Genomic DNA, 25,596 nt, shown 5'->3' with positions numbered 1-25,596 from the left:
TTCGAACCTAGGTAATATATTGTCATTTGTCAAGATATACTTAAAACCCTAGATTATTAGTTCCGCGTGATTGTGTCACTTGCAAGTTCTTGCTATATATTTTTGTGTGTACGTTTTAGGGTTTGAGTAATAACGGGTTTTTTTTTTTTTTTTTGAAGAATAGAACGGGTTCTTCCTCTTTTTTATTTTTTTCTCTTTTTTTTTTTGTGAAAAGTAGAACGGGTTCTCCCTCTCTTTTTTTTTTTTTTTTTTTTTTTACAAAAGATAGAAAATGAAAAAGAAAGAAGGTGAAAGAAAGAAGATGAAAAGATGGAAGATGAGAAGATGAAAGGTATTGATTAGAAGAATACCAAAAGTCCTTGAGCGGGCTCTGATACCACTTGATGTGATCCTCCCAAGGATTCGACGCTCTAAGGTTGGTAGACTGATAATCCTAGAACTCCGATGGTTCGTAAAGCTGGATGATAAGGCATGAGATGAACTCGAAAATCCTTATGCCCCAAGCTCCCTTATAACAAACCAAACAAAGCAAGGCGGTGGAACTTTAGATAGAAGCTTCACGGAGACAGATGACAAGGCGTGAGACGAATCCCAAAAATCCTTGTGCCCTAGACTCTTTTATAACGACTCTTCAATCCTCAGCTAGTGAATGGCAACGTCAAGTGCTGTGGAATCACTTGATATACCAAAAACTCTTTGATGTAACCCACCAAAGAGAAAGAACAAGTTCCAAAGGAACAAAGGAGTTTACCACTTTCAAATAAAAGATAAAAGATTTCCTGATTGCATGCTTTCTCAAATGAGATTACATGTGTTTATAAAGGGATAGAAAACTTGGTAAAAAAGCCAAGTATTAATTATTCTTGAAACTAAAACACAATAAAGATAGATAGTTGAATGAAGATTCAACTCTTGGTGTTTTCCTTCCCAAGGTGACTCTTGAACTTATTTTCGTCACTCTTCTTGGACCACAAAATAAAGAGATTATTTTGGGCTTTATTGGACTTGAATTAGGCTCAAAGTGGGCTGGACTTGATAGATATCTTCTCCAATAGAAATTCCCATGCTCTCTTTGCTCCAAATATCTTCAAATATCAAATGAACAACTCCAGCAAGCTGTTTGGTCTTTGCCCTTGTCATTGGTCCAACTGGTACAAGCATAGCATCCTTAGGAACAAGCTCAGCTTCCACTTAATCATCCCCATTGCTTCCCATTATCATATCATGCCCCTCCTCTTCAAAAGGATTTGTCCTCAAATCCGAACCATCTGCAACAAATGGAGCCAAATCAGAAACATTAAAAATGGAGCTCACTTTGTACTTACCTTGCAAATCAAGCTTGTAAGCATTGTCACTGATTTTCGTCAAGACTTTGAATGGACCATCGACCCTTGGCATTAGTTTAGACTCTCTTTCAGCTGGGAAACGTTCCTTTCTCAAATGTATCCAAACTAGATCTCCCACTTCAAAAACCAGCTGGCGTCTTCCTTTGTTTGCTTGCTTCTCATACTATTTTGTCCTTGCTTCAATGTTGAGTCGTGCCTTCTCATGAATCTGCTTAACAAGTTCAGCTTTCTTTTTCCCATCCATACTAACTCTTTCACTCAAAGGTAAAGGGATTAGATCCAAAGGTGTTAAAGGGTTAAAACCATAAACAATTTGGAAAGGGGAATGCTTAGAAGCAGAGTGAACTGAATGATTATATGCAAACTCAACATGAGGCAAACAATCTTCCCAAGATTTGATGTTCTTCTTAATGATAGCACGCAAAAGTGTAGACAAAGTTCTATTCACTACTTCAGTTTGTCCATCAGTTTGAGGATGACAAGTAGTTGAAAACAACAACTTAGTCCCTAACTTAGACCACAAAGTTTTCCAGAAATAGCTTAAGAACTTAGTATCCCTATCAGAAACAATAGTTCTAGGCATGCCATGCAATCGAACAACCTCTCTAAAGAACAAATCAGCAACATTTGAAGCATCATCAGTTTTGTGACATGGAATGAAGTGTGCCATCTTAGAAAATCTATCAACAACCACAAAGACAGAATCTCTACCTTTCTTGGTTCTAGGCAGTCCTAGCACAAAATCCATTGAAAGATCAGTCCAAGGTTCAGTAGGAATGGGTAAAGGAGTATACAAACCATGGGGTTGAACTTTAGACTTGGCTTGCTTGCAAGTGACACACTTCCGCAAATCCTTTCAACATCTCTCTTCATATGCGGCCAGTAGAAATGATCCTGCATAACACTAAGTGTTTTGGCAACTCCAAAATGTCCCATTAATCCTCCTCCATGAGCTTCTCTGACAAGCAAATCTCTCAAAGAACAATTAGGCACACACAAACGATTTTCATAGAATAAAAATCCTTCATGCTGAAAGTATTTTCCATGAGCAAACTTTTCACAAGCTTGGAAATCTTCTTTGAACTCATAATCAGTAGCATACATCTCCTTAATTTGTTCAAAGCCTAACAACTTAGCATCAAGAGTAGAGATAAGCGCATACCTTCTTGACAAAGCATCAGCAACAACATTGTCTTTACCTTGTTTGTACTGAATGACATATGGAAATGTTTCTATGAACTCAACCCAGCGAGCATGGCGCTTTTTTAGCTTTTGTTGACCTCTCAAGTGCTTTAGAGACTCATGATCTGTGTGAATCACAAACTCCTTTGGCCAAAGATAATGTTGCCAAGTTTGTAGCGCTCTAACCAAAGCATACAGCTCCTTGTCATAAGTTGGATAATTCAAGGTTGCTCCTCCAAGTTTCTCACTGAAATATGCAATTGGTTTCTTCTCTTGCATCAGCACAGCTCCAATTCCTACACCAGAAGCATCACATTCAATTTCAAAAGTTTTCTTAAAATCTGGTAAAGAAAGAAGGGGTGCAGAAGTGAGTTTTTGTTTCAAGAGTTGAAATGCTTCTTCCTGTGCTGTCTCCCATTTAAATCCAACTTCTTTCTTGATAACCTCAGTGAGAGGAGCAGCGATGGTGCTGAAATCCTTCACAAATCTCCGATAGAAGCCGGCAAGACCATGGAAACTCCTGACTTCTCCAACCGTCTTTGGACTAGGCCACTCTCGAATTGCCTTTACCTTTTCTTCGTCCACTTTAATGCCCTGTGCACTCACAACAAATCCTAGAAAAACAAGGTTATCTGTGCAAAAAGTGCATTTCTTAAGATTGGCAAACAACTTTTCCTCTCTAAGAGTTGTAAGAACCTCTTCTAAATGCAGAACATGTTCTTCCAGATTCTTGCTATAGATTAAGATATCATCAAAGTAAACTACAACAAAGATTCCAATGAATTTTCTCAAAACATGGTTCATTAACCTCATAAAAGTGCTAGGTGCATTTGTTAACCCAAAAGGCATCACAAGCCATTCATATAGTCCATGCTTAGTCTTAAATGCAGTTTTCCACTCATCACCCTCCTTCATACGAATTTGGTGATATCCACTCTTAAGGTCAATTTTAGAAAACACACAAGACCCATGTAACTCATCTAACATGTCATCTAAGCGAGGGATAGGGTGGCGATACTTTACAGTGATATTGTTGATGGCTCTGCAATCCACACACATTCTCCAACTACCATCTTTTTTTGGCACAAGTAACACCGGCACAGCACATGGGCTCATGCTCTCCCTAATGTATCCCTTTTCCATGAGCTCACTGACTTGTTTCTGCAGCTCCTTTGTCTCCACAGGATTGGTTCTATAGGCTGGCCTATTAGGAAGTGAAGCTCCTGGGACAAAGTCTATTTGATGTTCAATTCCCCAAATTGGTGGCAAACCATCTGGATTTTCTTCTGGATAAACATCACCATAATCCTGCAAAAGAGAAACAATATTGCTCGGAAGATCCGGCTCAGGGTTAGTCAAACTCATGAGAGTTTCCTTGTACATAAGCATAATGACAGGTTGATCCAAAAATAAAGCTCTCTTAATCTCACTTTCTCTCACAAAGAAATTAGATTGTCCCACAGGGTTACTCTCAAAGGCCTTTAGCTGGGTTTTTCTCAAACTCTCACTCTCTTCTTTGTGGTTTTTAGTGTTTAGGGGTTCACTCACATTGTTCTTTCCAAGTTGCAGCTGATCTTCATAGACCTCTTGTGGTGTCAATGGAACTAGTGTGATCTTCTTCCCTCTGTGCTCAAAAGAATGTTTGTTGGTGTAGTCATCATGATTAACCTTGCGATCAAACTGCCATGGCCTTCCCAACAGAATGTGACTTGCTTCCATGGGCAATATATCACACAACACTTCATCTTCATACTTCCCAATGGATAATGGAATCAACACTTGATGGTTAACCTTCATATTCCTTTGGTTGTTCAACCACTGAAGATTATATGGTCTGGGATGCTTCTTTGTATCCAACTTCAACTTCTCCACCAAAATAGTGCTTGCAACATTAGTACAACTTCCTCCATCAATGATAAGACTGCACACTTTATCCTTCACCAAACACCTTGTGTGGAACAAGTTTTCTCGTTGTTGTACTTCCTGGATCTTGTCTTGCATCACCAAAGCTCTTCGCGTAACCAACAATTTTCCCTCTGTAGCACAAACCTCATGTTCTTCCAAAGATGAAGTAGAATCACATTCTTTCTCTTCCTCTGTTTCAATCTCTCCATTCTCCATCAATATCATGGTTCGCTGGTTTGGACATCAGCTAGCATAGTGTCCTATCCCATGACATCTGAAGCATTGGATATCTCGGTTCCTTTTGTGAGTAGCCTCGGCTTTTCCTTTTAACTCTTGTCCAACATTATTTTTCTTAGCTCCCACATTTGGTTTGAATTCTGTTCTAGGCCAAAAACTTGACTTCTCCTCCTTGTAGTAACTCGGCTTTTGACTAGAACAACCAACTTGTCGAGTACTGCTCTTCCTCTTAAGTTGCTCCTCAATCAGAATCGCCTTGTGCAACATCTCTTCCAAGTCTTCATAAGTCTGCAACTCCATTTGATCTTGAATATTTCTGGTCAATCCTCCTAGAAACCTTGCCATAGTTGCATCTCCTTCTTCTTCTATGTCAGCTTTAATCATAAGAGACTCCATCTCCTGGAAGTAATCCTCTACACTCTTGCTGCCTTGACTTAGACGTCTCAGTTTCTGATGCAACTCTCTGTTGTAGTGGCTGGGCACAAATCTCTTTCTCATAACTGCTTTTAGTTCATCCCATGTGTCAACAGGCTGGACTCGTCGGCGCATCCTACTAGTAACCAGTTGATCCCACCAATTGATCGCATAATCATAAAACTATGTAGCAGCTACTTGAACCTTCTTGCGGTCTGAATAGTCTTGACACCTAAAGACTAACTCCATTTTCTTTTCCCACTCCAAGTAAGCATCTGGGTCATTCTTTCCATGGAATGGCGGTATTTTCAGCTTGATCCCTCTCAAATCATCATCATTTCTCCCTCTAGCCTCTCTGTTTCGTCTTGGACGCCTTTGACCCTCACTAGATGAATTGCCTCGTTGGCTGTAGTAGTCGTCTTCTTCATTTCTGTTATGTCTAGGCCAACCTCTGCCCCTCCGGCCTGGTTCCTCTTCGGACTGTTGTTGAGGCTGTGGTGCTCTATCCAACTGTTGGTGCAAAGCCTCTATCTCAGTCTGAAACAACCGCGTAAAATGCCCCGTCAATGCCTCCATTTGTATTGGTGAAAGACCTGCTCCCTCTTCTCTTCTTGGGTTGTTGGTTTCAGAGTTTTCTCCTTCATTAAAAGCCATTTTTTTTTCCTGCAAAACAAGTTAGTAAAACAAAAAGATCTCACAAGTGTTTCTCTCAAGTGTTTCCCACAAGTGTTTCACTCAATCTCTCAAAATGTTCTCACAGTAGTGGTTTTCTCTCCAAGGTTCCAATAGAACTAATCCCACTCAACACAATGAGATACCAAAGTGTTCCAGTAACTTGTTACCCAAATAGAAGAATTAGAATGGAATAGATTGATAGAAAGAAATATTTTAGAACGGGTTTTTTTTTTTTTTTTTTTGAAGAATAGAACGGGTTCTTCCTCTTTTTTATTTTTTTCTCTTTTTTTTTTTTGTGAAAAGTAGAACGGGTTCTCCCTCTCTTTTTTTTTTTTTTTTTTTTTTACAAAAGATAGAAAATGAAAAAGAAAGAAGGTGAAAGAAAGAAGATGAAAAGATGGAAGATGAGAAGATGAAAGGTATTGATTAGAAGAATACCAAAAGTCCTTGAGCGGGCTCTGATACCACTTGATGTGATCCTCCCAAGGATTCGACGCTCTAAGGTTGGGAGACTGATAATCCTAGAACTCCGATGGCTCGCAAAGCTGGATGATAAGGCGTGAGATGAACTCGAAAATCCTTATGCCCCAAGCTCTCTTATAACAAACCAAACAAAGCAAGGCGGTGGAACTTTAGATAGAAGCTTCGCGGAGACAGATGACAAGGCGTGAGACGAATCCCAAAAATCCTTGTGCCCTAGACTCTCTTATAACGACTCTTCAATCCTCAGCTAGTGAATGGCAACGTCAAGTGTTGTGGAATCACTTGATATACCGAAAACTCTTTGATGTAACCCACCAAGGAGAAAGAACAAGTTCCAAAGGAACAAAGGAGTTTACCACTCTCAAATAAAAGATAAAAGATTTCTTGATTGCATGCTTTCTCAAATGAGATTACATGTGTTTATAAAGGGATAGAAAACTTGGTAACAAAGCCAAGTATTAATTATTCTTGAAACTAAAACACAATAAAGATAGATAGTTGAATGAAGATTCAACTCTTGGTGTTTTCCTTCCCAAGGTGACTCTTGAACTTATTTTTGTCACTCTTCTTGGACCACAAAATAAAGAGATTATTTTGGGCTTTCTTGGACTTGAATTAGACTCAAAGTAGGCTGGACTTGATAGATATCTTCTCCAATAGAAATTCTCATGCTCTCTTTGCTCCAAATATCTTCAAATATCAAATGAACAGCTCCAGCAAGCTGTTTAGTCTTTGCCCTTGTCATTGAAACAGACAACAGTGATCGAGCAATATTAGGACAAACAAGCACATCCTTCAAGGGTAGATTACCTGATGTAGAAGCTATACTGGCGGAACCTGTGTGAGTAATGGGAAGAAACGTACCATCGCCTACCATCACTGAATCGGAACCTGTGTATGGTTGAGAGTGATGCAGAGCTTGAGTAGAGGGCGTAACATGAACAGAGGACCCTGAGTCTGGCAGCCATTCGTGACCATGTTGGTCCGTGACATCAGTGATACGCATCGCAGTCAAGGCTGCTGGAATGTCATCAGCTTGATAGCTGTTATTGAACCTGTGCCAACAGCGCAATGCAGGGTGTCCATTCTCTCCGCAAATCTGACAAGTGATGCTCTGGGAATTGGATGTGCTGGTGAGCTGTTGATGAAAGCCTCGTCCTCATGTGGAGAAAGAGTTTCTTCCACCACGACCAGACCTACCATTTCCTCTGCCTCTTCTGTTGCTGTTAGGCTGATAATACCCTGGAATATTTTGTTGAGACACATTGAAGGCGAGGTGTGGAGTCACCGAGTTCTCGACCAAGTAGGACTGAAGTCGGTCATCATAACCTGTAATCTTCGGGATTACATCATCCAGAGTTGGACCAGGAACAGAGTCGACAGTATTCTCGATCGTGGTTTTGATCGGTTCATACTCACGTCCTAACCCGTTTAGTGCAGCAAATATCTTCATTTTCTCAGTGACAGGACTACCAACTGAAGCTAATTGGTCACAAATACTCTTAAGTTCTCTGAGATACACTATCATAGTTCTATCTTTCTTCTCTATGGTCTGCAACTTTCGTTGAAGCTCAAACAACCTAGAGGAGGAGACTCTGTTAAAATGGTTTGCCAGAGTGTTCCATACCTGATAGGACGTCGAACAGTTGAGGACAACACTGAGTATATCTTCAGCAAACGAGCCTAGCAGCCAAGACTGTTCCATACCTGATAGGACGTCGAACAGTTGACAACAGAGTCGGTTCGGACCCAGTTCTGATACTCGCTCTGATATTCTGGATTTAGCCTCTGCGATGGAGTGCCGTCAGTTCCAGTGACATTGACAGTAGCTTGAGGAACAGAGATGGATCCATTAACGAACCCGAGCAGACCTTGACCGGCGAGGAAAGTCTCCAACTGATTCTTCCATAGAGCGTAGTTTTGACCGGTGAGAGTGACAGTAACACAGTTGGAGATGTTCAGAGTAGGAACCGTGTAGAGCTAATCGGAACCTGTGTACGTTTGTACAACTAGTGCTTCAGGTTTTGAAAATCTTAAAACAGAGTTAAAAGAAAAAACTGAGTTCAATATCTAGTTTCTAGCCAGGTGATTAGGCCATTGTCATAGCGTCTATCCCCCAGGAGGCTAATGGCCAGAAGTTGAGTCCTGATCTGTTTGTCAATATCCTGAATGATGCGTGAGGCTGGCTTCGGAGGGTAACCATGCTTCGGTCCGTTTCTTTCGTGCCATATGGCATAGACCGTAACTTGCAAAACAGAGCAAGCTTTCCGTCTGTTATTTTTCAACATCTTTAATTTTTGTGTTTGTTATTTGTGTGTGATGGGACCGATTTTCAAATACTTAAAGGCACTTGTAATAATGTTCACTGATTTTTCACTGTAACTGAAGAAAACATTCCGTAAGTTCTACCGTTCCTGGATTATTAATAGTCTCAGTCTTCATGTTCTTAATGCTTTGAAACATATTTTGATTTCCAAGTTATTCCGTAAGTTTTGGATTGTTAAGTCTTTGTTATATTTCGGTTTCTTGTGCTCTGAAACATATTTTGATTTCCAAGTTGGTCAGTTTAATTTGATCAGACTTGCTGTAAAACTTGACCATTTACTTTTGTTAGTCCAATGAACGTGGACAAGAAGACTAAGAACAAAGGATATAATTAATAACGATTGTTATGTTAAGATATTCTGATTCTTAGATTCTTTATGAAGAACAAGAACTTTACCAAGTCCCATTAAAGACCGTTCAATATATATGGTATACTGCAGCAAGCATGTAAGACCATCCACTTCAAGGCAGGTCTCTCTTTCAGAATCAGAACAAAAGAATGGATCTTTCTCCATTACCTTTATGGGCAAAGTGGGCGGCTAAAAAGAAACTTTAAAATGGCACATCTTTATAAACAATGATAAATGAAATAAATTCTGAGTGCAAGCAATCTTGTTTGCAAGAGAATCAACAATCTTTGCTTACGGTTCACGCTTTAAAAACACACCTCTCACTACGTAATTCTCTACACATAATTTTTTTTCTTCTAATATCCCTCATTTTCTCTCTAAACGCTATTTTCCATTAAACCAAACATTCTGCAACCCGATGGCAACGAGAAGGATATTGAAAGAACTTAAGGAGTTGCAAAGAGACCCTCCTGTATCATGCAGTGCAGGTAGAGGCTCACAGTTTCTTGTTAATACAATAAGCCATGTATTAAAAAGTTAGATCAGTACTACGTACTGTTTCTTCTAAAGACTTTTGATATTTTTTTTCTCCTTGGTTTGGCGGGTTTTTAGGTCCAACGGGAGAAGATATGTTCCACTGGCAAGCTACCATAATGGGTCCGAACGAAAGTCCGTACTCGGGCGGTGTTTTCCTTGTCAATATCCATTTCCCTCCGGATTATCCTTTCAAACCTCCCAAGGTAAATTACTTCCACAACACGGAAACTTTTTTTAGCCTCCTTTTAAATAAAATTAATCGCCCAAAAAAGTCCAAATTCAACATGATATGATTGTTTCCCAAATGGTTTATATAAAGTTCTGATCTTTCTTACTATCGTTTCTTTCTTTTTCTTTTTGTCCTGATGTTTGGTTGATATTTTGCAGGTTGTCTTCAGAACCAAAGTGTTTCACCCAAACATCAACAGTAATGGAAACATATGTTTGGACATTCTCAAAGACCAATGGAGCCCTGCCCTTACCATCTCTAAGGTTTGAAATTATATTTATACTAGGGATTGGACCCGCACATACGTGCGGGGTTAATTTTAAAAGAACTAAGTTTGTAATTAGGTTTAGATTATGCGGAGTTACATTTGTAATTATGAATGTTAAAAATGTTATTAACATTCATAATCTAACTTTGTACCTATTTATTTTCAGTTCGGTTTGGAAAGAAGATGATTAGATTTAAGTACATTAAAAAATAGTAAAAGAAAGATAGTATATTTGTTTATGTGTTTCTGAACCCGTCTCATCAAATATATGTATGTCCCTTTTTATCTTATAACCGTAGTTTTAATAATATTTTATCAATTTGAGATTGTATATTTTAGTCCAACAAATAAGGAAATAGGTAAAAGATTCCCATCCACATAACATTTTATTTGTAAATATAATTATTTGGTATAACATTTATAACATAAACTTATATTGGTTTACCTTCATCTAATTTCTAAACATTTGAAATAATAACCGCTTCACCATAAATTTTTGATTCATAATAAATTTAATTTAACTATCGTAATTTTATAATCTCATCTTGATATATTTATTTCTTGTTCTTTTTTCTATGAAAAATAGTTTATATAATGTTTTTATTTTTTTAAATTACCTGTTCCCGTCTCCTATCTAATCTTCCTTGTACATTAGATTTTTTAATTAATTATGTATTAGTAAAACTAAAATTATTTGGGGTTAATTTCTGTGAACTAAACCTATGGACCAACCCGCACTTTTGTGCAGGGTTTTTTAATTTTTTAAAATTTGTTTAAATTTTTTATATTAGATAATTTATTAAAAATAGTGAGAATACCTATAATATATAAATTTTGACAGAAAACATAAATGTTTCTAATTTAATTGAACCCAAAGTCTTTAGGAGCCATAATTATAGAAGTCCATTATAATAAGTATTGATAAAATAAAAAAACGAAGTTAAAAATATTTAAAAACTAATATTATTATTAGTTTGGTAAAAATAAAAGAAAAATAAAAAAATAATGAGTCAAAACAGTATATGCAATTCAATTTGATCATGTAGAAGTAATAAAAAACTTTTTCAAAGTTGTAAAGGTTGCATTCATAAAAATTACAGATTCAAAATATAACTTTGTAATTAATTATTTTAAATGAAATTTCTGATTGTTTGTTTAAATGGATATATGTCATGTTTTTTCTGTTTTTTTGTATCCCTAAGTGTGCTCCCTAATTAATATTATAGATAGATATATGATTATTTGTTTATATCTAATTGTATTAAATTGATTTGTTATTTCTGTAAATATCTCACAATTTAAAACCAAATCAAATATGTTTATATATAATTTTAGATTTAAATTCTTTGATTATTCTGGAAGCAAACTTTAAACTTTAAACATTTCCAACAATATAGGGTAATTTTTATTTTATAATTAATTTTGTAATTATTGTTTCCATAAATATTAGATATTTGACTAATAGTTTTTGTTTACCATATATTGTTTATTTTTTTATTTTTAATTATATAAGTAATTGAACATGTTTGGCAACATGGATATATGTCATGTTTTTTTTTTGGTATCCCTAAGTGTGCTCCCAATTAATTGATATATATATATATATATATATATAAATAATTTTTGATTTAAATATTTGATTATTATGGAAGCAAACTTTAAACTTTAAACCATTTCCAAAAATATAGGGTAATTTTTATTTTACAATTAAATTCGTAATTATTGTTTCCATAAATATTAGATTTTTGACTGCTTTTATTTACCATATATTGTTTATTTTTTTTTATTTTTAATTATATAAGTAATTGAACATGTTTGGCAACATGGATATATGTCATGTTTTTTTTTGTTTTTTTTGTATTCCTAAGTGTGCTCCCCAATTAATAGTATAGATAGCAGAGCTTCTTGATATATATATATATATATATATATATGTTTATTTAATTTTCAGTATTTTCTCTTTCTCCATCAGTTTTGTTTTAATTTGGTATATATACGTTTTAATTTGGTATATAATTTGGTATATACACTATGGTCTAATATACAGTACTGTTAAACATTTTGGTCTTGTAGGTGCTTCTCTCGGTATGCTCTCTTCTTACAGACCCAAACCCTGACGATCCTCTGGTGCCAGAGATAGCTCACATATACAAAACTGACAAGACCAGATATGAAGCCATGGCACGAAGCTGGACCCAAAAGTATGCCTTGTTTTAATACACACAACTCCTCTTGTTTCCGTCGTCCTTTGGTTTGGTCTTGTTTTGTAATAATAATAAAAGAAGTGGAGTATTAATTATTGGTGATTTCTGTTTCTTGTTTGTTTAACGAGACACAGGCCTAGATTTATTAATCTATAGGAATTCAAGCTGGTGGTTTAGGCTTGGCTTCTCGGTAGTTTGATCAAATCTCATTCTTTGTTTTAAGTTTTAACTACTTCTTGTTAGAATTATCTCACATGGAAGAATTAATATTCTTTGGGCAATATATATAGTATGTGGCAACCCTCCTGTCTTGAGCTAAATTTTGGGAGTGAGTTAAGCCCGTTACTAATATGGTATCACATTCAAATATCAGCGCAATATATATAGTGTGTGGCAACCATCTTCTCTTGAGCTAGCTTTTGGAGGTGAGTTAGGCCCATTACTAATACTTCTCAATTCAAACCCACCCATTATTCGATGATGTATATATCATTTACTTTACAAGTATCATTTCAATTATACAGTATTGGGGGTTGTTGAACGTAGGATCGGAACCAATGAATTTTTATAGAATTTGAAAGAATTTAGAATTCTAGTGTTATATAATTTAAAAGAATTTAGATTCATTCAAGTAATTGGCTTTAGAATTATATTAAATGCAAGTATTATTCACTATTAAGATTGTTTTGATAAATATATGATTTGATTAGAATTTAATGGAAATATCAAAGGAAAAAAAACTGAATAAACAAATCTACTAACCTTTTATGGTGTGATTCCATAAAATTTGTCAAATACTCTATAAACCATCATTTTCCATTCTTTTAAATTTTAACAACAAATTGTTTTTATTTCCTGTTAAATATTTTACCAAAGAGCTTATTCCTCAATCTTTTGTTACTAAAGAAAATTAATTTTCTAAACTACTAAATTATTAATAATACAAATAGAAATTTAAAAGTTTTTAATGTTAACAACACATGTAATTTAAATTCTGAAATATCTTCTAAACAAGCAAAAAGAAAATTCATATTTATTATACTAAATTTTATTTCTATTTTAATTACAAATAAGAATATTACTTCATATGTTTCATAAAGAGTGTTATTTTGACATGTTTCCACTTACGGACCTATATTCATATAATGTCAAATGACCCTCCTTTAAAATTGAAAATGATTATTTTTTTACAGTAGTATTTTTCGTTAAATTTTGGTGAAATAGTTGGGTAAAATATGATTAACCTTACAGCTGGTTCCAAAACCTCTACATAACCAACTCTATTTTTTTATTGGGCATTTTGATTTAATTTTAATATATTTGAGTTTAGAAAAATTGATTTAAAACGTCTTAAATTCACCATTGGAGATGGTGTCAGATGGCCACACTCTCTTCCTTTTGAGATGTAGGAGAGGAAACTGCTCGCCACTAGGGAGAAATTAGGCGTCCCGAGACATAGTGTCTCTATAGAGATCACCAAGAATGTGGAATGTTCTAACTAAATCAACTACATTAGCAATAGAAAGTTAGAAACCATTCAGAAGATTTTCTTTGTTGAAATACCTTATTATACATTAAGAGTAGAAAATCCATTTCAATGTCTTATTTTATTATGGAAGAGAATGTTAATTAATTCTGCTATTAACTAATAAACCAAGAGATTGTAAACCAGAAAACACACTTATCTTTGAAATATGCGATTAACGAGTAAATTATGTATTTATTGATCGTGTAGTTGGTGCGTCCAACATAATTTGATTATACCCACCACCAAACTACCATAACTAATTTTGCTTACACCAGTGTCATAGACTCATAGCCATAGATTCACATTACACAATGATAGCCACATGTTCGTAAGTTAGACTGCACCTAAAAGAAACACCACAAACTATACTTTCTTGAACTTACCACATGCTACATTCGACTATGCAATTAATACTCCACTAGGTACTAACCCGTGGAAAACCGCGGGCTGAACTTTTTTTAAATAAAAATTTGTAATAATTTATTTTATTATTATGTTATTTATAATGGTTTGTGATTAAAAATTTGGTTTGCTTATATTCTAATTTTTGTATTTTAAAAATGTTTATTGAAAAATATTGTGAATAAAATTGTTTAAACCTTTGTCAACTAAACACAATCATTACTAACATGTAAAAAATAACAACTAAATATAGCTAGTAAAAGTTATAAAAAGCTTCTTTGAAAACAAAATTCATTGTTTTTTCTGTAGCTTTTTTTTCTTGTCTGTAATAATTTTAACCTGTGGTGAAAATTTTTTTTGATAAAATTTGTAACTGTATATTTTATTCGATTTGGTTTTTAAAATGTTACCTATTAATTTTTTTAAGTACGAATTATTTTTGATTCTAATAGATTTTTTTTTTACTTTTCTACAATTTATTTTATTTGATGTGTCCCAGATTTTCATTTTTACTTAATTTTATTTAATTAATTAATTAATTAATCTTAATTAAGTTTTTAATGGCAGTTGAATGTAATTTTTACACATTTTAAGGTTAGTTTCATATTTGTACTTCCCAATTAATATATTAGGATGCCTAAAAGACAGTGTATTCATTATATACTTATATGATCAATAGGTTACATAATACTCTTTCCGTTTCATAATATAGGATGTTTTAGAGGTTTTTCTTTGTTAGATAATATAAGATGTTTTTAAGTTTTTAGGTAACTTTTAGATTACTTTTAAATTTATAATGAACTTATTTAAATTTATATATGTGTTACATGCTACATATTAAAAGACATATATATGAACAAGAAAACTGGACAAAAATATTTTTATTGTTTGCTTTGTACTACCTATGGCTATAGGCTATATATAGATCTGAAAATTTAGTATCAAATTTTAATTATTTTATATGGCTAGAAATGTTCTTTAATTTTCAAGTTTTAACACTTCGTAACGAGAGAATATCCACAAAAGGCATAGCATTTGTCCATCAGATATCCCAATTTGTTATAGTGAGACACTGAGAACAAATAGATCTGTTTTTTCTTCAAGTTAAGATCATTGTGACAGGAATAGTCCATGATTTAGCTACTAGGAAATTAAGATACTCATGAACTTGAAGATCCAATGTTTCTTGGACTAAAACATCTTGGTCCAAAATGCATGAGTTGAGGGAATAGAGTGTTCTACCCCAAAAAAATTATTAGATTTTGCAGTGGCTAAGACTGGAAATAATCTTTTGCTTGGCAAAGGAATATCTAATGAATTATTTTTGATTATATATATATATACATATTCAGAATAATTGTCGAATGAATTATTGGTAGTTGATATACATAATAACACAATATATATGTGGTCAAAACGTGATTCTTATGTCACATTCTTTTCGGAAATAGTTCTAACTTATTATATACAATATAGACATTGATAGCTAATATATACCTCTCTATTTTATTTCTTTAAAGAGACTTACCCCAAGAAAAATAAAATAGTTTCTTTAATTTTTTTGCTTATCTTTCTCCTTTTTATCTAAGCCGTTTCCGTGCCATAAGTAATGGAGGCAGCTTTCAAGGCTTTTATGGTCCTCTTGGTTACGCTCTAAACCCCGAAATAGCTGGTGAGACCACACACACATATTCACTTGAGGGGACTTGGCCCTTTTTAAAACACCTAATTTCATGCCTTTTCCCGCTATATTTGCCACTTTCTCCTAACCAACTCTTTTAAATTCATATAAAACCAACAAACAACACACAAAAAAACCTCATTTATTCACCTTTCTTTCTTGAATATAGCCTTTTATATATTAAAAAAATATAAAAATTAAAAAGTAAAAAAGGACGTAAATTGGAAAGAAAAAAAAAAAAAACAAAAATTGGTCCCCCTGTGTCTTCTTTTTGCTCACTGGCCCCTTTTTTTTGGCTTCCCTCTATCTCTCTAATCACTCTCTCCTCGCCGACACTTTCTTCTCCTCCTCTTCCTTTCTTCTCTGATCATTTCATTACATCTCAAAAAAAAAAAAAAAAACAGAAGAAGATCATCAGCATTTACGTATATATATATCAAAGGTCCTCCAAGTAATGTAAGTTACTTTTCTATTTTGTGTCAATCTTGTTTTGTTAGTCGTGGCAGGGCAGGTAGAAATGCTAATGGCACATGGACGCAAAACTATCAATTTATTTATGTCCTAAAGACAAAATTTAATAGTATAATACAAAGGCTTTAGGTGATACTATGTTGTCTCTTAATGCTCATCGTGTATCTCTTAAAAATCCAACTTTGTTTTTAAAAAAAATTAAATGTCCTTTGAATTTTCAACTGTCTCTCCCTCATCAATACTCTGGAGTTTTTTTGTTTGTTTGTTTCTGATAGTTGTTGCAACATCAAGTTTCTGATTTTTCTATTTTTCAACTTCCCTACAACTTGAGTATATAAAAGAAGCAATATAAAATTTGGATTTTAAAATAGATACATTTTAATATTGTTTTTTTTGTCATTTCTGTATTAGTTTCTATCTTCTCTCACAAAACAAAAAGAAAAAGGAGTTGTGAGAAAAAAAAAATGGCAGTGGAGAAAGAAAGAAAAGTGGATCATGTGATTGTGAAGAAGAGGAACATTGTATTGGTTGGAATCCGAATTGATGAGAGTGGCAAAGAGATCTTGAAATGGGCACTTGAAGAAGTTGCTGAACATGGAGATTGTGTAGTTGTTGTCCATGTTTGTTATACTTGTACGATCTTCTTCTTCTTATCCCTGTTATTTTTTTTTTCTTTTAAAGTTTCTATATACTAGATTTTGATTTATGACACTTATTTTATGTGTTATAATTGATACAGATCGTGCCTTGAAAAGCAAGTCATCGCTTGATCGGTACTTAGAACTTTACACTGGATTCTGCTCAACAAAAAAGGTACCTATAGATCTTTTTTTTCCGGGATTAGTTTGCGTAAAGACAAAATTTTGTTAGCAATGTGTATACCGTTTTTGAGAACAGATTGAGCTCAAAGGAGAAGTTTTAAAGGGCAACTCAGTTCTAGGGGTTCTAGTTAAAGAGGCAAAGAGATACAACGCTATGTCAGTTGTTGTTGGAGTTAAACAACAAAAGAAATTAAGGTGAGAAAATCTATAAGTAGAAACTTATAGAAATGTTTTTGATATTCTCTTATTGATTTTAGATGTTTTTTTTTATTAGTCTAAAAATAGCTAAAGGCTGCGCAAAAGAGCTTCCTTCAACAACCGATGTTTTGGCCATCCACAGAGGGAATATTGTCTTTAGACGTTCCAACCATTACCAACTACCTCTTGGTTCGTTTGCTTCTCTTTATGACCAGAATCTTTGACTCTGTATAAAGTCTATATAACATTCTTCAAACTCGAAATCGGTTTTACCAGATTTAGAATTTGATTCTTCTTGCAGCTCAAAAGATGAGTTCAAGACCAAATTCTGAACTTTCTGATGGATTTTCAGACAAGGAAAGCCAACTGAAGTATGAAGAATCTACTGTTAAACGCATAGAGCTCCCGGGAACAACGGGACAAGAGAAGAAGAAGATTTCAGGAAGATCGCTATCTCTTCCATCAGTAGAGTTAATAGACAAGAAACCGGGTTGGCCATTGCTAAGAACAGCCACTATAGCTAGTCCAATGGTCCACCAACAGACTAGGAAAATATCAGTTGTCAATTGGGTGATGAGCTTGCCTGAACGGTTTCCGCATCATCCGAATCTGACTTCTCAACCGAGCTTTTGTGATAAACAACTTAAAGACATACTAAAGGAAATAAACAGATGGTTCAGCTATGATGTTGTCAAGACAGCAACATCAGATTTCTCTTCAGGTACTAACGAAGCACTACTCTGTTTTTACTGTGTTAACATCCACTTTATCGGATTCTTTTTGTCGATTACAGAGAATCTAATCGGGAAAGGAGGATGTAACGAAGTGTACAAAGGGTTTCTTGAAGATGGTAAAGCCGTGGCGGTGAAGATCTTGAAACCATCTGTAAAAGAAGCAGTGAAGGAGTTTGTTCATGAAGTGAGCATAATCTCTTCTTTGAGTCACTCAAACATCTCTCCTTTGATTGGTGTATGCGTTCATTACAACGATCTAATCTCTGTTTACAATCTCTCATCCAGAGGGAGTTTGGAGGAAACTCTTCAGGGTTAGCACAATACTGCTTTATTCTCTTAATTAATCATCTTGATACATAATTTCATAAAAGAGTTAACTAATGATTCAGTTTCTTCAGGTAAGCATTTATTAAGATGGGAAGAGAGATTCAAGATAGCAATTGGGTTAGGGGAAGCTCTTGATTATCTCCATAACCAATGTTCTAATCCTGTGATCCACAGAGATGTCAAATCTTCAAATGTTCTTCTCTCGCATGAGTTCGAACCTCAGGTATTGTGACTCAAAACTTGTGAAGTAATTTACGTGAAAACTCCTAAAGATTTAACCTTTTATTAAATCTTTATTTCGTGAATAGCTGTCAGACTTTGGACTTTCGATGTGGGGATCAAAGTCTTGTCGATACACGATACAAAGAGACGTGGTTGGGACGTTTGGATACCTAGCTCCTGAGTACTTTATGTATGGAAAAGTCAGCGATAAAGTCGATGTATATGCCTTTGGAGTAGTTTTGCTTGAGCTTATTTCAGGAAGAACTCCTATATCATCTGATAGCCCAAGAGGACAAGAGAGTTTGGTCATGTGGGTAAGTGTTGGTTTTGTTTACTTGTAGTATAAGAAATCATCATTGGAAAACTCAAAAAGAGGTATACTTGGGTTGCAGGCAAAACCAATGATTGAAAAAGGCAATGCAAAAGAGCTCTTGGATCCGAATATCTCTGGGACTTTCGACGAAGATCAGTTTCATAAGATGGTTCTTGCTGCTACACATTGTCTCACAAGAGCAGCCACTCATCGTCCCAATATCAGAGAGGTTAATTACAATTATTTAGCAGACTTATAATGGAATTCAAGTGCTGAATCCTCTGTTTTACCCATATATAAATTGTGCCAACCCTTTTAGTCGCTTATCCAATAACATTTTTGCAGATATTGAAGCTGCTAAGAGGCGAAGATGAAGTAGCAAAATGGGTGAAGATAGTAGAAGAAGACGAAGATTGTTTCGATGACGAGGTTTACCCAAATTCGAACACTGAGCTTCACTTGAGCCTCGCGATGGTCGACGTGGAGGATAATGACTCCGTGTCAATCAGTAGCTTGGAAAGAAGTAACAACAGCCTTTTCTCTTCTTCTTCCTCACAGGAGCTTCAGTCTTAAATAGAGCAACACGTCATCTCTCACTGTATCTGCAATCAAATCACACTAGATATCACTTTTCTGACTTCGCTTTTGCAACCATTGTCGGAAAAGTATGTTTCCTCTTTTTTTTTTTTGTATAGATAGATGAGAGGAGGAGAATATAAACTAATGACTAATTTAAAAGTTCAGATAAGATGATAAACTGATAATTTTCATGAATTTGTAATACTGCGAGTCTACGACTAGGCTAGAACATGAATTTTGCATAACGATTTTTTTTTTTTTTTTTTTTTGAAAAAAAGAACGATATTTTGATCATTTCTTTCTACATCTTTATCTATATGAATATAATTTTTATCAAATTAAGATGATTATATGTATAGAATATATATATATATATATATATACAGAAGAAATACATTGGTTTGATATATATTTTGAGTAATTAAAAAATATATAAATCTATATAATAATAACAATCTGAAAAAATGCCAACAAGTTGCGATTTTTCGTTGTACCTTTTCGTAAAATATATATATATATATATATTGATAGAAAATTTCAACAGTTGCATCTCTCTAAAAAGTTGTGCGCGTCTGTTAAATGTAGAGTTGTGTCTCTTACAAACAGTTGTATCTATTCAAATGTTCACATCTTTACAAATTTATATGTAAGTGACTTTTCTTCATTGTATTCAAATTTTCTTTATTTTATATTTTTGATAGAAAATTTTTACAGTTGAGTCCCTCTAAAAAGTTGCGTCTGTTGAATATAGAGTTGTGTCTGTTACAAACACTTGTGTCTATTCAAATGTTCGCATCTTTAGAAATCTATATATAAATAACTTCTCATCATTGTATTCAAATATAATAATAACAATCTGAAAAAATGCCAACAACAGTTGCGATTTTCGTAGTACCTTTTTGTAATATATATATATATATATATATATATATATATATATATATATTTTGGCAGAAAATTTCAACGGTTGCATCTTTCTAAAAAGTTGCATCTGTTAAATATAGAGTTGTGTCTTTTACAAACAGTTGTGTCTATTCAAATGTTCACATCTTTATAAATTTATATATAATTGACTTCTCATCATTGTATTCAAATTTTCTTTATTTTCTATTGTTGACAGAAATTTTTTACAGTTGCGTCTCTCTAAAAAATTGTGTCTGTTGAATATATAGTTGTGTCTTTTACAAACAGTTGTATCTATTCAAATGTTTACATCTTTAGAAATCTATACGTTAATAACTTCTCATCATTGTATTCAACTTTTCTTTATATTTGTATTAGTTGAAAGAGAATTTGTTAGAAATGATGTCTGCAGTTTGATATATTTTGTTAATCATTGTAATATTTAATTATATTCAGTCTCTAGGTATACAACCATCTATTCATCGAGGGTTATCATTCTATTGGTATGAATCCAATACCGAATTTTTTGTTTTTAGCTGTTAAAAAAATGTGGTTCAAGTTGGTTTTTAAGAAAGTGAGAGCATATTGGCTCGTATATGTTTGTTCTTTTTTAGTCACAAGTATATATATATATATATATATATATTTGTCTACTCCATGCTTTTTTGATTGGAAAACTAATTGTATTACAGAAAAAAATATGGATTTCTATTTTTTCTATTTTTTAAAAGAAATATCTGATTATGAAATATCAAGATAAAAATAAAAATAAAAATAAAATGTCACAGTTTGTTATATTATATTTTCTACAGTTGGGAATATTCAGTTTATTGGGATTGGGAGATGGAAAACTGGTGATCAACAAAAAGATTGACGGTTGAGATGATTGTCCAATAAACTATCTTGACGACAAAGACTTATCTACAACTTCATATAGGTTAAGGGAATTTGTATATTTAGTTCTAGTCATCATACACTCAAATTGAAATCTTAACAACAAAAGATACTGAATATGAAATATTATAAAAGTTTGAAAAGGTTTTGGATTCTGACTGTCAAAAAAAAAGAGGAGCGTGTGAGTGCAATGAACCCAGCCGTCCTTGGCTGACAATCTTCCTTAGACGTGCACATTGTGATGCTACATCATACACCTAAATATTATTGTTATAAGTTCTAACTATTATTCTTCCCCTCTAATATTTATTATACTATTTATTTATGTGTGACTCGGGATAATTAACCAGCATCTTACGCGGAGAAAAATAAGTAATAAGTACATTCAATATTGGATTATCCATATATATATATATATTCTATTATAATTGCCAAAATGTTAAATGATTATAGGTTGTTTTATATAAAAATATGTTTCATCTATAAAACGATAGTTGTTTGTATTATATATTTATTTGCAATACTGCCTTTATGAAAATAGATGTATTCTTTTTTATATGAATATATAACTGAGTTTTGATTCAAATAAATAAAATATATGATAATTTTCTGTTTAGTTATAATCAAATTTGAGACGATTGGTAATTTTCTTACTGATTGACTGAATAGTAATATTTATATGCATTTTTTATGAAGTAAAAATTGATTTTGGAAATAGAAATAAGTTTTGAGTAATGCGAAAAAAATTAAAATAATTAATAGAAATGAATTTAAACAAATCATTATGTCATTTCACTACAAGAAAACACGCATTTTGCGACTACACTATTAGTCACTAAATAGTCGCCAAATCAAGATTTACGACTAATTAGCGACTATTTCATACAGTCGTTAATCGATAGTCGCTATTTGTTGTAGTCGTAAATTTAGTCGCAATTTTGCGACTAATAGGCGACTATATACATGTTGTCACATAGTAGTCATCATTTAGTCGTAAACTGTTGTGACTCCATTGCGACTAAGTTACGACTATATTCATAGTAGTCATCATGTAGTCGTTAGTTTTAGTGACTAGGTTGCGACTACTCTGTGATTAAGAAAACTGAACAAATGGGTTGTTTATTTGGTCGGTAGATAGTCGTATAAGTTTTGGTGACTATATAGTGACTAATATATGTAGTAGTCACTATATAGTCACTTTAGGTTTTAGCTATATTGTTAAAATTTGATGACAATTTGGCGACTAACGTTTTCTGAAACTGGATATAGAATATTTTAATTTCTCTTTTTTCTTTTTAACCCTGTCAACCAAACCAACAAATGATTCTAAATTGGAAACCTAAAGAAACACATAATAATTATCATAGTTTTCAAAACACAAAGTACATACAACACATAGTGTCACTATTGAGTTCATCAAAAAATAGTTACTTAGTAGTAGGTAACACATAGAGTAACCTATGGAGTTGAAGTTGGATCTTCTTCTTGAAGAGGCTCTATCGTGGTTGTCTCTTTAGCTGAATGGGCTGTCAAGAACTCCTTGAACCGTGGATCACATTGCCGCAGAAACTTCCCCACCAAGTCCAACTCGTCAACCTTCTCCTTCTGCCCAGCAATAATTTCGGATTGTTGAGCAATTTGTGCATCACGCTTCAACATTTCTGCATCACGCCTCAACATATTAGCAGCCTGCTCCTCTATCTTCCGTTGAGCTTCCTTCAATTGATCTTGCATAGCCACAAAGGCTAAAGTGTCTCCTGCTTGCTTCCCCTTGCCATTGACAATGCAGTCATGGAGGCTTCCAACTCCAAAAGGTTTTCCTCTTGAATCCTTCTCAGTGGACTGCAAAGTAAGAGAAAATAAGATATTAGAGGATGTCAAATTAAACTCCAAGATAACATTTTTGTATTGTTAAAATAAAACGTAACCTGAAGAAAGATTTCTGTATATTCTTCAGTTGTTAGTTCTCGGGGCCGTGACTCCCCATCTGAGATGGCAGAAGGATCTTCCTGGAGCTGAGACAACCTCTCTTGCACATTCTTCTCATATGTTTCTGCTATCTTCTCTGCCTTCCGATCAACATATGTCCCATCAGGCTTTGTATGTGCCTTGATGAAAACCTCACCAATACGTACTTCTCTTCCCAATTCCTCTTCCTGTAATGTTAAGAAACAGACAAGTAAATTTTTAATGTAACAGCTAGGTCAAAAATGAAAGTGACGAATGTGTAACAACAAAATTGGCTCACCATTTCGTTTTGAATCTGTCGATACGACTTGGGCCCTGAGAGGTGGACATGAGGACCGAGGCCATTACGGTCAGACATACGGCAATCAGAATATGTTTTGCTCCTTTGTTGTGCTTCTTCAGTGTCCCAGAATTCTGTCATTGTTGTCCATAGAGTAGTTCCAATCCATTTAGGTTGGCGTCTAGTAGTTCTCACGGTGCTAACCATGTCTTTGAGCCGATTTTGACAGATGGTCTCGAAGTGAGCTTGAACAGTCCCAGTTATCAAAGGATCCCAAGTGTGGGTTTTCTACAAAAAACAAAAAGAAATAGCTAATGTGAGTGAAAAGAAGCACAAGTAAATAAAACAATATATGAAGAGTAAAGCAGTATAGGAAGCTTAAAGCTATATATGAAAGCTAGAGGACAGAACACTTAACCGCAAACTCAATGAAGTATCTTTCCTGTTTATCCCGAGGAACACATGTCCAGCTGTAGAAAGGACCTTCAAATTTGTTTAAAAGAATTTTAGTAACACTACAAGAAAACATGCCTTTTGCGAGGACGAGTTGCGACGACGGAGGATAGCTCTCGCAAATTTGCGGTGAATTTGCGACGAATATACGAGAAAACAAAAATACCTAGCAAATCCCTCGCAACGTTGCGAGGAAGTCAGTCGTCGCAAATCCACTGCACAATTGCGAGGCATTTACGACAAATTTGCAGGAAAGGTTACATTCCTCGCAAATCACTCGCAACATTGCGAGGCATTTGCGAAAACATAATCCATAGCAAATTTGCTACGGACATGCGAGTGAATTGTGATAGCCATAGCAAATCAATTGCAAAATTAGGAAATTACTTTTTTATAAATATTACAAAATTAATATAATTATTCTGAAATACATTTCAATTTTTTCATATATAAGATGAATTATTCTGAAATACATTAGTATTAATGATTAAAAAGTTGATAGAAAAGGGTATGATGAGACATTAAACCTTATAATATACTTGAAAGTTAATTTTACTAACTTTTCAAATTATTTTGATGGTTTTTAGAAATTAAATATACATGGTTGCGACAAATTTGCGACTGATTTGCTAGAAAAATAGCAAATTAGTCGCAAATCCATCGCAAATTGAGTAAATCATAGCAATTCCCTCGCAAGTTACAACTTCAAACCCTAAACCCTAAAGACTAATTACATTAATATTAATGATTAAAAAGATGAATCCAAGACTTATAATCAAAGATAGGGCAGTGCAACACAAAATATTTGGAGAATTGAACAATTTTTTGGAATATTTGTCAAATATATGTCTCAATGTAATGAACATATAGGAAGATAGTTAGAAGATAGTTAATGATTAGAAGAAGATGCAAAATTGGACAATTTTAAAATATTTGATGATAGAAAAGAGAATGATGAGCCTATTGGACCTTATAATATACTTGAAAGTTTATTTGACTAATTTTATTAAACCAGTTTTGATGGTTTTTATAAATTAGATATTCAAGGTTTGCGACACATTTGCGAGGGACTTGCTAGTTGAATAGCAAATTTCTCGCAATTCCATCGTAAATTTCTCAAGTCATAGCAAATCCCCCGCAATTTAAACCCTTGAACCTAAACCCTTAAGACTAATTAACTATCAAGTCATTATAATGACATTACTATTAATGATTAAAAAGATGAATCGAAGATTTATAATCAAAGATAGGGCAAAGATAGGGCACAAATGACAATTTCAAAACCTAAACCCTATATTACTCGCAAATCCATCGCAAATATCTCAGTCCATAGTAATTCCCTCGCAAAGAGCAACTATAATCCCTTGAACTTTAACCATAAACACTAATGACATTATATGTTTGCAATTATCAATATTCTCATATATTTCTTATATAAATTACATAATTCTTATGTAAATTACATATTTTATATTGTCTCTCACAATTCACTCGCAAAATCTGAAAATATTAATTACATATTTTTAATACGTTTGCTAGGGATTTGCGAGGGACCATAGCTAATCCATCGCAAATTTTGCTAGGGACTTGCGACGCCGCGTTTTTCTATATAAATGAAAAACCTAGTTTGAGCTTCGCTCAAACCTCGACTAATCCACAGCCGCAAA

General features: G+C 33.9%; 3 protein-coding genes across 9 annotated transcripts; 2 read left to right on the top strand and 1 right to left on the bottom strand.

Moving 5' to 3' along the window:
• The first annotated feature begins 9,031 nt into the window (after window positions 1-9,031).
• Window positions 9,032-12,359, top strand: LOC104773721 (ubiquitin-conjugating enzyme E2 29). The gene is made up of 4 exons (XM_010498365.3): window positions 9,032-9,405; window positions 9,530-9,657; window positions 9,842-9,946; window positions 12,025-12,359. The coding sequence occupies exons 1-4, from the start codon at window positions 9,336-9,338 to the stop codon at window positions 12,166-12,168; spliced, it is 447 nt and encodes a 148-aa protein (XP_010496667.1). The 5' UTR covers window positions 9,032-9,335; the 3' UTR covers window positions 12,169-12,359.
• A 3,548-nt stretch (window positions 12,360-15,907) lies between these two features.
• On the top strand, window positions 15,908-19,626 carry LOC104773722 (protein kinase STUNTED). Of its 7 annotated transcripts, none has more exons than XR_015582587.1 (12): window positions 16,044-16,222; window positions 16,649-16,870; window positions 16,977-17,050; window positions 17,135-17,253; window positions 17,333-17,445; window positions 17,609-17,977; window positions 18,050-18,174; window positions 18,276-18,301; window positions 18,389-18,540; window positions 18,626-18,853; window positions 18,932-19,081; window positions 19,198-19,626. XR_015582587.1 is itself a non-coding variant. In XM_087489137.1 (11 exons), exons 2-11 carry the CDS (start codon window positions 16,702-16,704, stop codon window positions 19,423-19,425), a joined length of 1,905 nt encoding a protein of 634 aa, XP_087345263.1. In that variant the 5' UTR covers window positions 15,908-16,222; window positions 16,649-16,701; the 3' UTR covers window positions 19,426-19,626. The 7 variants fall into 7 exon arrangements, 2 of the variants coding, with proteins under 2 accessions (XP_087345263.1, XP_087345265.1); XR_015582586.1 differs by having other exon boundaries at window positions 17,558-17,977; window positions 18,626-18,849; XR_015582585.1 differs by having other exon boundaries at window positions 17,558-17,977.
• A 3,060-nt stretch (window positions 19,627-22,686) lies between these two features.
• LOC109131591 (uncharacterized) lies at window positions 22,687-23,978 on the bottom strand. Its single transcript, XM_087487342.1, has 4 exons — window positions 23,895-23,978; window positions 23,477-23,764; window positions 23,157-23,384; window positions 22,687-23,070 (listed from the first exon to the last, which is right to left on the bottom strand). Exons 2-4 carry the CDS (start codon window positions 23,681-23,683, stop codon window positions 22,687-22,689), a joined length of 819 nt encoding a protein of 272 aa, XP_087343468.1. The 5' UTR covers window positions 23,684-23,764; window positions 23,895-23,978.
• Between the last annotated feature and the right edge of the window lie 1,618 nt (window positions 23,979-25,596).

This window comes from Camelina sativa, chromosome 15 (assembly GCF_030686135.1).
Source record: "Camelina sativa cultivar CO46 ecotype springtype chromosome 15, ASM3068613v1".
Classification (NCBI taxonomy): Eukaryota; Viridiplantae; Streptophyta; class Magnoliopsida; order Brassicales; family Brassicaceae; genus Camelina; species Camelina sativa.
Note: the sequence above shows the minus strand (reverse complement) of the source record. Positions and strands in the feature narration are given on the sequence as shown.

Bases quoted from the DNA above. Each gene is read 5' to 3' on its own strand.
- LOC104773721 (XM_010498365.3), top strand. From the start codon at position 9,336: ATGGCAACGAGAAGGATATTGAAAGAACTTAAGGAGTTGCAAAGAGAC. The intron at 9,658-9,841 runs GTAAATTACTTC...GATATTTTGCAG, and splicing joins ATCCTTTCAAACCTCCCAAG to GTTGTCTTCAGAACCAAAGT. The intron at 9,947-12,024 runs GTTTGAAATTAT...TTGGTCTTGTAG, and splicing joins CTGCCCTTACCATCTCTAAG to GTGCTTCTCTCGGTATGCTC.
- LOC104773722 (XM_087489137.1), top strand. From the start codon at position 16,702: ATGGCAGTGGAGAAAGAAAGAAAAGTGGATCATGTGATTGTGAAGAAG. The intron at 17,051-17,134 runs GTACCTATAGAT...TTTTGAGAACAG, and splicing joins GATTCTGCTCAACAAAAAAG to ATTGAGCTCAAAGGAGAAGT. The intron at 18,541-18,625 runs GTATTGTGACTC...TTTCGTGAATAG, and splicing joins CGCATGAGTTCGAACCTCAG to CTGTCAGACTTTGGACTTTC.
- LOC109131591 (XM_087487342.1), bottom strand. From the start codon at position 23,683: ATGGTTAGCACCGTGAGAACTACTAGACGCCAACCTAAATGGATTGGA. The intron at 23,385-23,476 runs GTGAGCCAATTT...TTAACATTACAG, and splicing joins GACAGATTCAAAACGAAATG to GAAGAGGAATTGGGAAGAGA. The intron at 23,071-23,156 runs GTTACGTTTTAT...CTTACTTTGCAG, and splicing joins ATACAGAAATCTTTCTTCAG to TCCACTGAGAAGGATTCAAG.